At 39.0% G+C, this 14175-nt stretch overlaps 1 protein-coding gene across 4 annotated transcripts in view; it reads left to right on the forward strand.

Moving 5' to 3' along the window:
- Positions 1-14175, forward strand: part of SVEP1 (sushi, von Willebrand factor type A, EGF and pentraxin domain containing 1) — a 238977-nt gene that overhangs the window by 175227 nt on the left and 49575 nt on the right. For 2 of the 4 annotated variants that reach the window (XM_072154359.1, XM_072154368.1), the window contains exons 39-42: positions 3433-3649; positions 4944-5099; positions 9480-9543; positions 11584-11757. In XM_072154359.1, coding sequence (XP_072010460.1) covers positions 3433-3649; positions 4944-5099; positions 9480-9543; positions 11584-11757 — 611 coding nt within the window. Of the gene's footprint in view, positions 1-3432; positions 3650-4943; positions 5100-9479; positions 9544-11583; positions 11758-14175 lie in introns of those variants that run through there. The other 2 variants (XM_072154377.1, XM_072154384.1) reach the window with 2 other exon arrangements.

The raw sequence follows: 14175 nt of genomic DNA on the forward strand, positions 1-14175 counted from the left end.
GACAAAGAAAATTATCCATGTATAATAAAACTTTATAAAATGAAATAAATCCTAACATATCATGCAGTTTTCACACCATCCACTCAGTGATCTACCATCTGGAATTCTGGAATCTATTTACTCAAGTAGCCCCACTGGAAGATTCTACAGTCTACCCAGCTGCAAGATCAGTTCTTTAAAGGGCACCTACCACCACAAATCTACCTATAAAGGTAGATCGGGTGGTAGGTGAATCAATGGGACGTGAGGATAGCCCTTTTAAGGGCTAATCCTCACGTCCCCGCACTGTTTTATAAACTTTTATTACTTATATATGTTAATTTACTTATGCGGCTACCGGGGCGTGGAGTAGCCGCATCTGAGGTTACACGAGGCGGCTACTCCACGCCCCGCTAGCCACATTACCCCTCCTACTCACCATGTTCTGAGCGCAGCTGCTCGTAGCTGCGCGCCCTCGTCCGCCGATCCTGCCGTCTGCGCATGCGCAGAACAGCAGGCCCGCGCCTGCGCAGCCCCGGCTTCAGAGCAGTGACCGCGCAGGCGCGGGCCTGCTGTTCTGCGCATGCGCAGACGGCAGGATCGGCGGACGAGGGCGCGCAGCTACGAGCAGCTGCGCGCCGAACATGGTGAGTAGGAGGGGTAATGTGGCTAGCGGGGCGTGGAGTAGCCGCCTCGTGTAACCTCAGATGCGGCTACTCCACGCCCCGGTAGCCGCATAAGTAAATTAACATATATAAGTAATAAAAGTTTATAAAACAGTGCGGGGACGTGAGGATTAGCCCTTAAAAGGGCTATCCTCACGTCCCATTGATTCACCTACCACCCGATCTACCTTTATAGGTAGATTTGTGGTGGTAGGTTTCCTTTAAATTCACATTTATATGTTCCTTTGTTCTAAATCAAAGTTTCAAAAATATCCAAATTAACTACATGCCACTTCCGTGTTCTTGATTCCTTATGAAACGTCACTGCTTGCACATGCACTGCTCCCCCTGATGTGCAGCCAGCTTCTGGGATGCTCTGTTTTAATGGGAACCAGTCAGACAAACTAACCCACCCTATCTAAACATATTTTTGAAAATTGCTATTATAGAACAGTACAACTATCTCTATATTTTTCCTCCTCATGCCTGTAAAGTACCATAGTCCATTCATAAAGTTGACTCACCATCTATGCATATTCATGTTCTTCTGAGTATGCTTTATCTTCAGGCGAGTAAACTTACATCACTCACCCCTCCAGGAATAATAAAGACACTGGTTGTGTGTGATTGGCTTGCTGAAGAGAAATCAGCTTCCATCATTCACCTCTATCTCAGGAATCCTCCACCGTGATCCACACACAGCCAGCGTCTCTCTTATTTCGAAAGAAAGAGGGGAATGAGCTGGATACATGGCTAACCAGAAAGGACATGAATATACAGAAATGAGCTCCAAAGGAAGACAATGATCAGAAGACCATGGGGTCATTTGCATAGCTAATGAGTCAACTTTAAAAACAGACTGTGAAACATTACAGGTATGGGGGGACAAATATAAAACAGTTTTCAAGGATATGTTTAGTGAGTGTCGGTTAGTTTAAATAACAGGGTCCCTTTAACCCCTTTCCACAAACCAACGTAAAACCTTGCTTCCCCCCAAAATTTTCACTCCTAAAGAAGCACTAGGTTTTATTATTAGGGGATGTCTTATTTTTCCATTAATTTATATTTATCACTATACTGTAGTCATGCCAATATATACATTAGGATAACCACCTGAATAGAGTCCTGAAAAGAGCAACATTTTTAGTTTAAAGACAGACATGCCAACAACTTTCGAACATCCTTATAAATCTCCAAAATCTAAATTTTAAGCTGAATGTCTTGTGGCTCAATTTTTATCATCATCATCAGCCCAACTCTCTCATGTTTAGCAATAGCACTTTCCTCACATAAGCCCTTCTGCTTGTGAATTCTTCACCTATGTCACAACCCCATGCAATATCTAAATGATCTACTAATACTAATGTATGGCCCAGGGGAGGCTGTTGCAGTTGCAGCAGCCAGGTCATATTTTTAGGGAAGGCCTTATATTTTTAAGCTGTAAAAAAAATTGCAATAGGTCTTATTTTCAGTGGGCGTTTGTTTTTTTTTTCGAGGAAACAGGGCAGCACATTGACACACGGCATGTGGTGTATGGAGAGGACTTACCGGGTATTTGCTACACACTGCAGCAAACTCTCATCATTAACACCAGTGATCAGTGCTGCCACTGATCATGGGTGTTAAATCTTTACAAGCCAATGGCAAAGTGAGCAAAGCCAGCGGCACAATGTAACAAATCATATGTAAAAAAAGCTATATACTGCAATATTTTATTATGCCAGTATATGGTAGAATTCATCAGACAACATAATGTAGGGGGTTTGAAAAATAGTTATAAAAAAATTAAAAAAGAGTTGAAAACTTAAAAGTTCAAATCACCCACTACAATCAGAAAATAAAAAAATTGAAAAAAATATTAATACATACTTAGAACCCCTACAGATTTCTATGAACGAGTTTCTTCCTGTTATGAAAAAAGCATCAATCTGCTGAAAGACCCCTATTGCTTCCTCTATCCAGTACACAGAAATCAGCTTATCCCACAAAATACATGCTGATATTAGACATAAGTACTTAAAGGGCACCTACCACCACGAATCTACCTATAAAGGTAGATCGGGTGGTAGGTGGATGTAAGGGACGTGAGGATAGCCCTTTTTAGAGCTAATCCTCACGTCCCCGCTAGCCTAGCATAAACTTTAATGCCCTAATATGTTAATTTAATTAAGCGGCTACCGGGGCGTGGAGTAGCCGGACACGAGGCTACACGGCGCGGCTACTCCACGCCCCAGTAGCTGCTTTCCCCCGCCTACCCTGTGATCTTCGGCGCGCAGCTCCTGGCAGCTGCGCGCCCTCGTCGGAGAAGCCGGAGTACCGCATGCGCAGTAACTCCGGCCAAGATGCGCGATCTCGGGAACGAGGCCGGAGTTACTGCGCAGGAGCTGCGCGCCGAAGATCACAGGGTAGGCGGGGGAAAGCAGCTACTGGGGCGTGGAGTAGCCGCGCCGTGTAGCCTCGTGTCCGGCTACTCCACGCCCCGGTAGCCGCTTAATTAAATTAACATATTAGGGCATTAAAGTTTATGCTAGGCTAGCGGGGACGTGAGGATTAGCTCTAAAAAGGGCTATCCTCACGTCCCTTACATCCACCTACCACCCGATCTACCTTTATAGGTAGATTCGTGGTGGTAGGTTCCCTTTAAGCTCTTATGTGGTAAAATGATTGGATGTCCATATTACATTTCATATTGTAGTTTAAAACAGATGTAAAAAGTATTTTCTTTGAAGCATGTTTAATGCAATAGACCCTTGGTTTTCTAAAGTGATAATTTATATTTGCATTACAGATGTAAAGACGGCTATATAATTGATGGAAATATGGCAACAAAGAGATGTTTAGAGGATGGATCGTGGTCAACTGAAGAAATTTCTTGTGTCTCAAGGAAATGCAAACTGCAGTCAGATACAGTCAAAATTAAGGCTGATTATGATATAAATAAAACTGTAACAGTCATATGCAAAACTGGTTATACATTATCAGGACCAAGTACCTCAACCTGTATGGTAAATATGTGTTAATATATTAGTATATTCAAAGATATTGGCAGCATACCGGTGTCCTGCCTCATTTGTACCCTGGACTGGACAAGGTTTTCTTTGTATGTTTTGTTAGCATGTGATATTGTGTTGCCAAAATATAATAATAATAATAATAACAATTTTGGCTATGGGGGATTTATACTTTTTTTCCATTTTATATATAACTGTTAGCCTCATATGTACATTGTTTCAATGCCAGATGCTTATTACAATGTAAAGGACCTGTGGTGATGTCATGTGTGTTCCCATCATAGTCTCCTGCATGCAGAGTATATTGTATAAGGTGCTGTGCTGATCAGGTGGCTATGGTTCAGTATAGATTATAGTAACTGTGTAGACACTGTTGTGTATGAGACACTGCATCTGCCACAACAGGACCCCGCATCATTATATCATCATAGGTCCTGTTCATTTATTCGGCATATGAGATAAAATTCGGTCTAGTCTCTTCTCTCCTGTGCGCTGTGTACATTGATATCTCCCGTTGGTGCAAAATATTGAAAAACACTCTCCAAAATCAGTATTGAATTAAACAACAATTCACATTAGTTAAAAAAGCTGACAAAAAAGAAAATGAAAAATGGGTAAGAAGAGGGCAGTAAAAAAACTGAGGGAAGTCACCACTCACTATTGACCTGTCGTATTTTAGGCCCACAAACCACAGCCAAACTGTTATTTAGGGAAGTTTCAGCATCACAGTGATTTCCCTCTATATTGTGGAAGATTTAGTTTTACACAAAAATTATTTTAACACTATATTTAAATGACCAGTAAGGAGTCATTGGTGTAAAAAAAGAGACATGCCAGAATATCCTCTACTGGATTAGTTCCTGTTTCATAACTTAGGTAATTCATCACAAGTCTGAATACAGCTTTTAGATACCGGCATATAATATATAATATAACATTTTTGTTCTCTGGGTAAAGGGCTTGTTCAGATGGGTGTGTCCATAGCTTGTGTGCAAAAAAACATGTCTGTTTGCATTCAGCAGAGCTCAGAGATGTACATAAGCAGACATGAAGGGTCTGCACACAGTACAAAATTAAGTTGCAGGACTGCTTAATCAGCTGATGAACATTCAGGGATATCTACAAGGCAGCAAAGGGACATTGACAACTTATGGAAAAGAGTGGCCTACCCCTTTAAGACATATTTATATCAGAAATTCTAAGGGCAAAAGTTAATTTCTTTTTCTAAATAGTAGGTATTAAATGTATAAATATCACTTACTACAATATAATTTCTTTTATCATTTAGACAGATGGTAACTGGTTACCTCCTTTGAATGATGATGTATGTACTCCTGTATCATGTGGTCAACCTTCGGCTCCTGATCATGGCACAGTGATTGGCACAAGATATTTCTACAAAGATTCAGTTCTCTACCAATGTGATGCTGGCTATGAAATACTTGTAAGTACAGGCAGTCCCCGGGTTACATACAAGATAGGGTCTGTAGGTTTGTTCTTAAATTGAATTTGTATGTAAGTCGGAACTGTATATTTTATCATTGTAATCCCAGACAGAACTTTTTTTGGTCTCTGTGACAATTGGATTTTAAAAATGTTGGGTTGTCATAAGAATCAATATTAACACTAAAGCTTCATTACAGACACCATTGCTAACTGTTACAATTGTTTATTGTAACCTAGGACTAAAGTACAATAAATTACCAACATCCAGAGGTCCGTTTGTAACTAGGGGTCGTATGTAAGTTGAGTGTTCTTAAGTAGGGGACCGCCGGTATGTACAATATACATACAGTAGCTGCATTCAGCCTACTGTTACCATGGGAAGTCCCAATACATCCAACTAATCTCTAATAGAAGCAAACGAAAGGAGTTGTACATGAGCCTCAATTGACAACAGACATATGATTAAATTGCTAAACCCCTATTCTCATTAGAGTTGTAGGACCCAGCGGTGGGAATTGCATAAATAAGGCATATATTACACATCCCATATGTTTGTCATAAGTGGTGTTTATGGTAAAACTTATTACTATTAGGTACTTATCTTCTGTAACGTCAGACTTTTTCTCACATCAATGTACTAGAGCTTGCAGGCAGGCTCAAGCTAGTGGCATAACATTGGGGGTCATTTACTAAGGGCCCGATTCGCATTTTCCCGACGTGTTACCCGAATATTTCCGATTTGCGCCGATTTCCCCTGAATTGCCCCGGGATTTTGGCGCACGAGATCGGATTGTGGCGCATCGGCGCTGGCATGCACGCGACGGAAATGGGGGTGCGTGGCCGAACGTAAACCCGATGGATTCAGAAAAACCGCCGCATTTAAAATAAAAAATCTGTCGCGGAGCTTGCACTTACCTTCACTCAGCCCTAGCTGGTGAACTCCAGCACGTTCCGATGCTCTTCAGCGCAGCAGCCACCTGGTGGACGGCAGAGGAACTACCTTAATAAATCCCGGCCGGATCCGAATCCAGCGCAGAGAACGCGCCGCTGGATCGCGAATGGACCGGGTAAGTAAATCTGCCCCATTATCTTTTACCTGTTTTCCATTTGGCAGAGGGAGCTGATGTCTAACAATAGTTGCCAGTAGAACAGTCTATGGAGAAGATTCAGATTGCAGTTTCACCTTGGTTAGATGAAAGTGTAGAGCATACTTGTCATGAAACATGGCCATATCTCCACTTTGGATATGTGCCAGGCACACAATGTGCCCCTGTGCCATATTACATGACCAGATGCCTGGTGGATGCTGGCCTATTCCACCAGACTAAAAAAATCTATCCATTCTTTCCTGCTTTCAGATGGTCTTCCTTTTTTGGCAGCCGCTTGGACATTAGGGACTGGAAAGTAAATTCTCAAGTCTAAATGTGATTGAACATCATAGTTGTCACGAGTCCAATCACCTATAGCAACTTATTTTAAGTAATTTTCTATGAGTATTTGCTTTCTGAGATAAGCTTCAATAGTAGACAGTTGGTAAACAAAAGGTAAACCATTATGACAGTATGAATTGAAAAGTTTAATCTGCTATTGCATGTGTGGGATTACATAGTGATACAAGAACTGCATATGACTTAGCCTGTGTAATTGTGTGAAAAGAAGAATGGAAGTGGAAGGCAGTCAAGGTCAGTTAGACAATGAAAAGAAAAGGATGCCAAGTAGTACAAGGTATGTGCCTGCTAACAAATTGATCCTCATTGACATCACTCATAAGTGTACAGAAAACAATTGTGACATAGTTGCTTTGTCACATGTCACCTGCCATTACAAGTGAACTACCTTTGTTAAAAGGCAGCATCCTGAAGTAGAAGGACAAACTGGAGTAGTGAGAACTTTTATATAGAGATATTTAGCTCAGATGAATTACCATGTTCGCAGCCTAGACAATGGCACGGTCTTAAAGAAAAGCTATCTTTGTTGCACATAGCAACAAATAAGAGCTCAGCTTTTCTAGCACTTTTGAAAATGACAGCTAGGGTGAGATAGGTTGCTAATGGGAACAGTATTATTATTCAGTTGTATTAATCTCTTCCACAGTTTTATTTTTAAAAAAATCTACAATTAAAATCAAGCATGGTAAACCAGTATAACTTACTCATAGATGCATGCACCATGAGATAGTGTAACAGCCTGTAAAGCCAGATCACAAAGAGGCCAGGGTAGGCTCCCTGGCTCCTTAGCATAATTATAAAAGTTGATTATATAAGTAAAGAGGCTATACATAACAAATATAAGAAGATTACTCAGATCCAGACACTGTGTGGTAAAGGTCCCTGGTTTATCATGCTTGCTTTTGAACATTGTAATAGATAGTGTAAAACGAGACAGCCTTGGTTCTTTGTATGACCCGAGGCTGTCATAGCAACAGATCGCCAACGATTGAAGATAGTAACGATCCAACCCAGCATGGCAGCTTTGACAGTGGCGATCGAAGGGTTAACACTAGCACCAATCGCACCGGCTATGGAGCAGACTCAGCCCGTGAGCCCTCTCCAAACCAACGTTGTTAAGGCTACACCTTTAATGAATTGTATTACAATGTTTACTGTTATAATCTGCAATAAACACAAATTTCAAAGGCAGTTATGTCAGATATGTAAGTTATTACAGGTGTGGTGAGACACTGGGACTTGCCACAAGATGGTTTACAAACAGATTTCTCAGGTTCTCAGAGACTACTTTCAGGTAGTATATCTATTCTTGACAGATCACTTGACTGTATTCAAGCTTCTAAAATGCAGCTGAAGACATTTTACTTACATGACAGAGACCATAGAGACCAGGCCCATCAGTGAACTGAGGAAAGGCTTATTTTTGGCCTTGTGACCTAGCTGATGATAGCCTTGGCAGCCAATGACCATTGCCTTCTTCAGCTTTGGTGTTGTGAAGGATACATTGCGATTGACATGTATGATGCAGAATGTGTATGCTTGCATCACCAACAAAACGTATATTCTGTCTAAGCTGGAGGCAGCTCAACAAAGTACTGGAACTTTTTTTCATTAGTATAGTTTTCCTAATAAACTTATCATTTCATTCTAATATTGCACTCACTTACATGAATCAGTATTACATTCAGACATATAAAACTTCCTTCTTAGTGTGTTATTTAATTTTTTTTTACAGTGAGTGTATAAATGCTCAGATGACTACTGTAGCAAACAGGGACTTTATTTGTTTGGCCAAGAAAATCCCTTTAGTAAAGGGACATCTGTTTCTGTTTTCCTAAACTTTGTGAACTTGTAAACTGACCTATCAACCTTAAAGATGTATCTCACACTACATTTACAACTCATTGCAATTCATATGCTGTAACATAAGGCAATTGAAAGCATCCAAATGCTGCCTAATTTACAGGAACAGAAGATATGAAGTGAGCACCTAACAAATACAGTAATTGATGATAAATTACACTCATGCATATTTCAAGCAAGCCAAATGTTTCTTACGGATAATAGGCACAATTCTGAGGAAGGAAATAATTATCTTCTGTCAAGTTTAATAAAAATGCAGTGCAACATTTTAGTTATCATTTAAAGGCACAGTCCAAACAATTTCTTTGTAAAAAAAAAAAAAAAAAGAAAAAGCCCATTTTAATTGTGGGAAATTGTTTGCTGATTTTGCAGGGGTTTCTTTTGCAAATTTTAATAAACTATTAACTACAAAAACTACCTATAAAAACCATCTGTAAAAAAGTTCTTTCAGAATATCTATTTCATTTAAGTAAATTATATAGACTGTATTTGATAATATTGCGTTCAGTAGCACAAGGTCCAAGATAAGAACATTTTTGAGCATTAGCTGGAGGGACTATAACACAATAAAACAAACTATACTTACCTCTCTCCTTCACTCCAGCACGGCGCCTCTTATCACAGTTGGTATCTCTTTGTACATAGAAACTGAAATTATGCACATCACTGCACCTATAACTCACCTCAGTGGTGGTTGAGTGAGGCCAGTATTGGGTTGCAGCAGGGGCACCTGTCACCTTGACACCTCTGCAGCTCCTGTATACAAACAGAATGTGGCTGTAACTTGAGGTACCGTGCTGGAGCAGAGAGGAAAAGAGAGGTAAGTATGGGGGAAGTTATTGTTTTAGCACTTCTTGATGATGGCCAATACATTCTTTACTCTCTTTAAACCTGACAGTAGTCGCCTTCGAGTTGTCCTGTATAACATCAAGGTCACTTACTGCCACAGAGGATTGCATTTGTGCTTAGAGCGAATGCAGGTATATGCATTTCAAAGAAAAAAATTACGTTCAGAAGTTTTTATACATTTTGCATTTTTATGTTTGTCTTTTTTCTTTGTTATTTAGGGTCCCATGGAAAGAGTATGTGAGGCTAACAAATCATGGAGTGGAGTGGAACCTCAGTGCAAAAGTAATTTGCAAATTTATACTGGTATAAGAACAGTTAAAGGAGTTGTATGGGGATAAAAAATTGTTTTATATATACCTCTGGTTTGTAAGAAAATCATAAAGAGCTGATACCCCCTCCGGTGCACCAATTAACAATCTTTGTATACAAGGACAACAGTGACGCATCGTAGACAGCCATGTGCTTGGTACAGCAGGAATTTGAGGCTGTAGCAGTTATGTGGCTGTTGACTTGGCATCACCTCTGGCTTTTGTATACAGAAGGCAGAAGTGATGGATGGTGCTGAAGCTGAACAGAGCCCCAGAGCCATATATAAAAAGTTTTTTTTAATCCAGGACCACACCTTTAAATAGTATATACATTCAAATGTATTATCTACACATACCTAAACATTAGTTTTGATAGATGTTGTTTATTAGGTGAAACTGAAGACTCTTTTCATTAAGATATTTCTATGCACATGGCAAATTATGGCACTTTTGCTACAAAGCCATAGATTTTGTGATGCCTCCATATGGCACAATGTTCAATATGGGAAATATTCTGCTATGGAAGCAATGCTACAAGTGAAAAATACCTGAGAAGCACCCAATTTAACATTGTTCCATATAATAGACTTTTACTATACATGAATACAAGGAAAACAGAAAAGTAACACAAACAATAGGACAGACCCTCAGGTGCTAATGTTTGAAATAAATGTTTGAAATAAATGGCCAATGTTTAGGTCCCCCAATGTGCTCACCTGGTATTCACTTAGACCAATCAATCAAACTCGGGGTAATAGCCAGATGTGAGATGATCTTGATGTCGGATGATCCAAATGGCAGTATGGTAAAAACAGTCTGGCAATGTGCAAAGGCCCATAACCCACTAACATTAACTTAATAGCAACCCTCAGGTAGCGTGTGAAATGTTGTTTCCAGAATTCCCTATTTTATCTGAAATCTCCTCTAAAGTCACATGAAAATGAGCTGAGAAGAGTCAAGTTTAAAGGACAGCTGAGATCAGTTCTCTGTCACTATTTCTGTCACCTCTACCTGTTTGAGCAGCTCACAAGGATTCCATCACAGCCTTTATCTAATCAATTCATACATTATTCATTGTAAAATCATCTTTTCTTTATTATGTAAATGAGGCGGGTCACATGGTCAGAGGCAGTGATGTCACCCCTGTTTCCTCTCCCCTCTCCTCCCCCTGCTCATGTCTGTGTGTAATGTATAGTAAAGCATTGCTAGTGTCTCTGCTTTATGTGCTGACATGCTGCATCCTCCTAATATACACGTGAGAGACACAGACATCAACTACACATGAATCTGACATGTTCTGCTATAACATGGTTGCCTGGAGTGTGCCTCCCACTCATGAATAAGCTTGACTATGATAATGACTCATTGGACATCTCACAGGTCATTTGCATACAGCTTTAGGACCTCATTGCTTAAGTTTACATGCATGTAGAGGGACAATTAAGGAATAGAGGCAATGCTTTCTAATGGCAGTTTCTGAAAATATATTTAGATTAGGGGGTTATTTTGTCTGACGGGTTCTCTTTAATAGATGCAGGGGGTGTCAAGTTCAGTACTATTGTCCCTACTGTAGAAACATACTTCTTTTAATATCAAATATAAGTATGCCAATTTTCAGATCCCATCAGGTTTGTGGTTATGTAATCTACAGAAGCGGAGATACAGGAAGTTAAATACATAGTAGGAAATGCAAGCTGCAGATAAAGATCGAGTTCCTGCAAATGTCTTTAACTAACTAGATCTCTGGTTCTGTAGCTCACAAAACCACAAAATCAGACCTTATGCAAAGTATACTAATTACTTATGCAATATTCAATTCTTTTACAAATTTCCCCAAAAAACTTTTAACACTTGGACTAGTTACCAAGGCTTGCTATAATAGGCATATAATTGTGATTATACAGCCTTCTATCATATTCATTTATCGAGAAATGAGGCAAGGATAATATAGCAACGATTAATGTAAAATTTGACATTTTTGTTTATGTAGTCACTTAAACTGTCTTCTCTTTAGGAATTTCTTGTAACTTCCTAGAACCATTTGAGAATGGTCAAATTCAGGGAGAAAGTTACTTTTTTGAAGACGAAATTCATTATAGCTGTAACCCAGGATTTGAACTTCATGGACCAAGTCGTAGGATGTGTCATGTGGATAAACAATGGCGTCCATCTCCTCCTACGTGTGTGAGTAAGTAGCTAAGTGTATCTTTGATTTAGAGGAAAAAATGATTTTGATAGTCTACCCATTAATGTTTATTGAAGATACTGTAATGGACTTGTGAAACTGAGGGAACATGTAGCAATAAGCTGTTAGTGATAGATCATTTAAAAGGTTACTCAAGATAGGGGAAAGAATATTATGCTATTTCCTCGTGTTGAATTTTAGGAAGTAGCAATACAAAAAAAAGCAGAGGTATTTAGCATTGAAAGACGTCACTGTAGACTTGGGGCCTTCACCAACCACCATCAAAAGACAGTGGGCAGTCACGATTAAGGTAAAAAGATATGTCCTGTGCGGTCCTATTGTCCATTATGTCATTATAGCCCAATTACAACTTATTGGGGACTTTAGATCTTCCCCTATATTTAAAACACGTTTACACACATAAGGGGACTATTCCGTTTCTATTTTTTCTTTTTTAGAATCTGGTACATATGACTGATTTTTTAGAAAAGCTCAACGCTTAGTTTAAAACATTTTTGGGGATTAAGGGGTCACACTCCTTTGTGGAGATTACCAGAATTGTTTTCAATGATAGACACAAAATTTTGGAAATTGAAAGGTTTAATTAATGTAGCTCAATTGGCGGAGAGTGGTAATTGGATAACTTTTGAAGTGTTTAAGCTATATAAGCTTGTTTTCTGTGTAAAATATTATACTTTTAAGCAATGGCATTTTATTTTCATGCAGTATACTGGGAAGTGGAAAAAAATATTCCAAATGAGGTGAAATAGGTGAAAAAATGCTTTTCCACCATTTTCTTGTGGGCTCTGTATTTTCTTTCAGTTTTCATTCTAATTTACAGCTCTGCTTTATTTTTGGTTTGGTATGATCACAATTAAAATAGGTTTTATTCTTCCACCTCTCTCAAGATTGCATATATAATTAAACATTGTATGCGTATATACTAGGAAAGTGTAGGGCTCCATCCATGAGCCATCTCCATACACCGACCTGAAGTTGTTCTGTAATAGTATGGCAAATTTCGGTAATGGGTTAAAATGGCTGATGGGTTATCTGAGCTCCAAATCTCAAAGGGTCAGGTTGGGAGATTCATGGTCTGTTATGGTAGTGTGTAGTACTGGAGCCCCTAAGAGTACTGTGTACTTTAGATTTTAGGAAGAATGGTCCTGGTTACTTTCTTAAAAAATATTCTGATGCATCTGTTCTGGTGGGTTGTACTAAGGAGGGGGGGATACTGCGTATAGACAGTGACCACGTTCACAGATTGGTGTAGCTTGTGCTCAATGTTAAAAAGACCAAAGAATTGATTTTCAATTCTTCACACAAACAGGGTGTAATGTACCAACCTCTGAACATAGGAGGGATAGAAGTGGAGCAGGTTAGAAGTTATAAATGTGCGTTGTTTTAGATTATAAGCTAAATTGGCATGAGCACATTGAGAAGGTATGTAGTCAAGTAATTTATTCTTGTTGCATAGATTAAGATCATTTAAAGTGTCTAGAATAATGATGGAAGGTTTTTATCATACAGATATGATGAGTGTATTTACATTTGCCTTAACAGCTTGGGGTAATTGAATCTCTAGTAGAGACCGTCAAAGGTTGGATAAGATCATTAGAAAAGCATTCTCAATAGTGGGTATGTGCTTTGAGAATTGGCAGAAATTAGTACAATGTTGAAGAAATTGTATAAAATCACAGCTAATATTGATCACCCCATGTTTGTCGTACCTCAGGCCCAGATGAGTGGTTTCAGTTCCCGGTTTTTATCAATGCGGTGTAGGTTCAAGAGATTTAAGAAAACATCCATACCTGTTGCATGTGAACTGTCAAATGCTGTGAGAAGGTGCCCAACAAGTCAGGATTGTGTTTTAGGATTTTAGATATGTAATGTGTATGTATATTTTAAATGTTTTAGGTTATTTATGTTTATATGTTTATGTGATGGCTTGCTTTCTGCGTAACAAATTGCACTTCATAGTGATGGTATTGAATATTCAATCCCATGTACCGGGAAGCAGGAAAAAATTCCAAATTCAGTGAAAATGGTGAAAAAACGCTTTGGCGCCGTTTTCTTGTGGGCTTAGATTTTGCGGCTTTCACTGTATGTCCAAAATGACACGTCTACTTTATTCTTTGGGTCGGTATGATCATGGAGATACCAAATTTGTATAGGTTTTATAATGTTTTCATACATTTACAAAAATTAAAACCTGCTGTACAAAATTTTTTTGGGGATTTTGCCATCTTCTGGCACTAACAACTTTTTCATACTTCGGTATACAGAGTTGTGGGTAGTGTCATTTTGTGCAACTTTTGATGATGTTTTTAATGCTACAATTTTTAGGACTGTACAACCTTTTGATCACGTTTGATTGATTTTTTTATATTTTTCAAAATGGCAAAAAAGTGCCATTTTCGA

The sequence above is a fragment of the Engystomops pustulosus genome, chromosome 1, assembly GCF_040894005.1.
Source record: "Engystomops pustulosus chromosome 1, aEngPut4.maternal, whole genome shotgun sequence".
In the NCBI taxonomy this organism is placed as follows: Eukaryota; Metazoa; Chordata; class Amphibia; order Anura; family Leptodactylidae; genus Engystomops; species Engystomops pustulosus.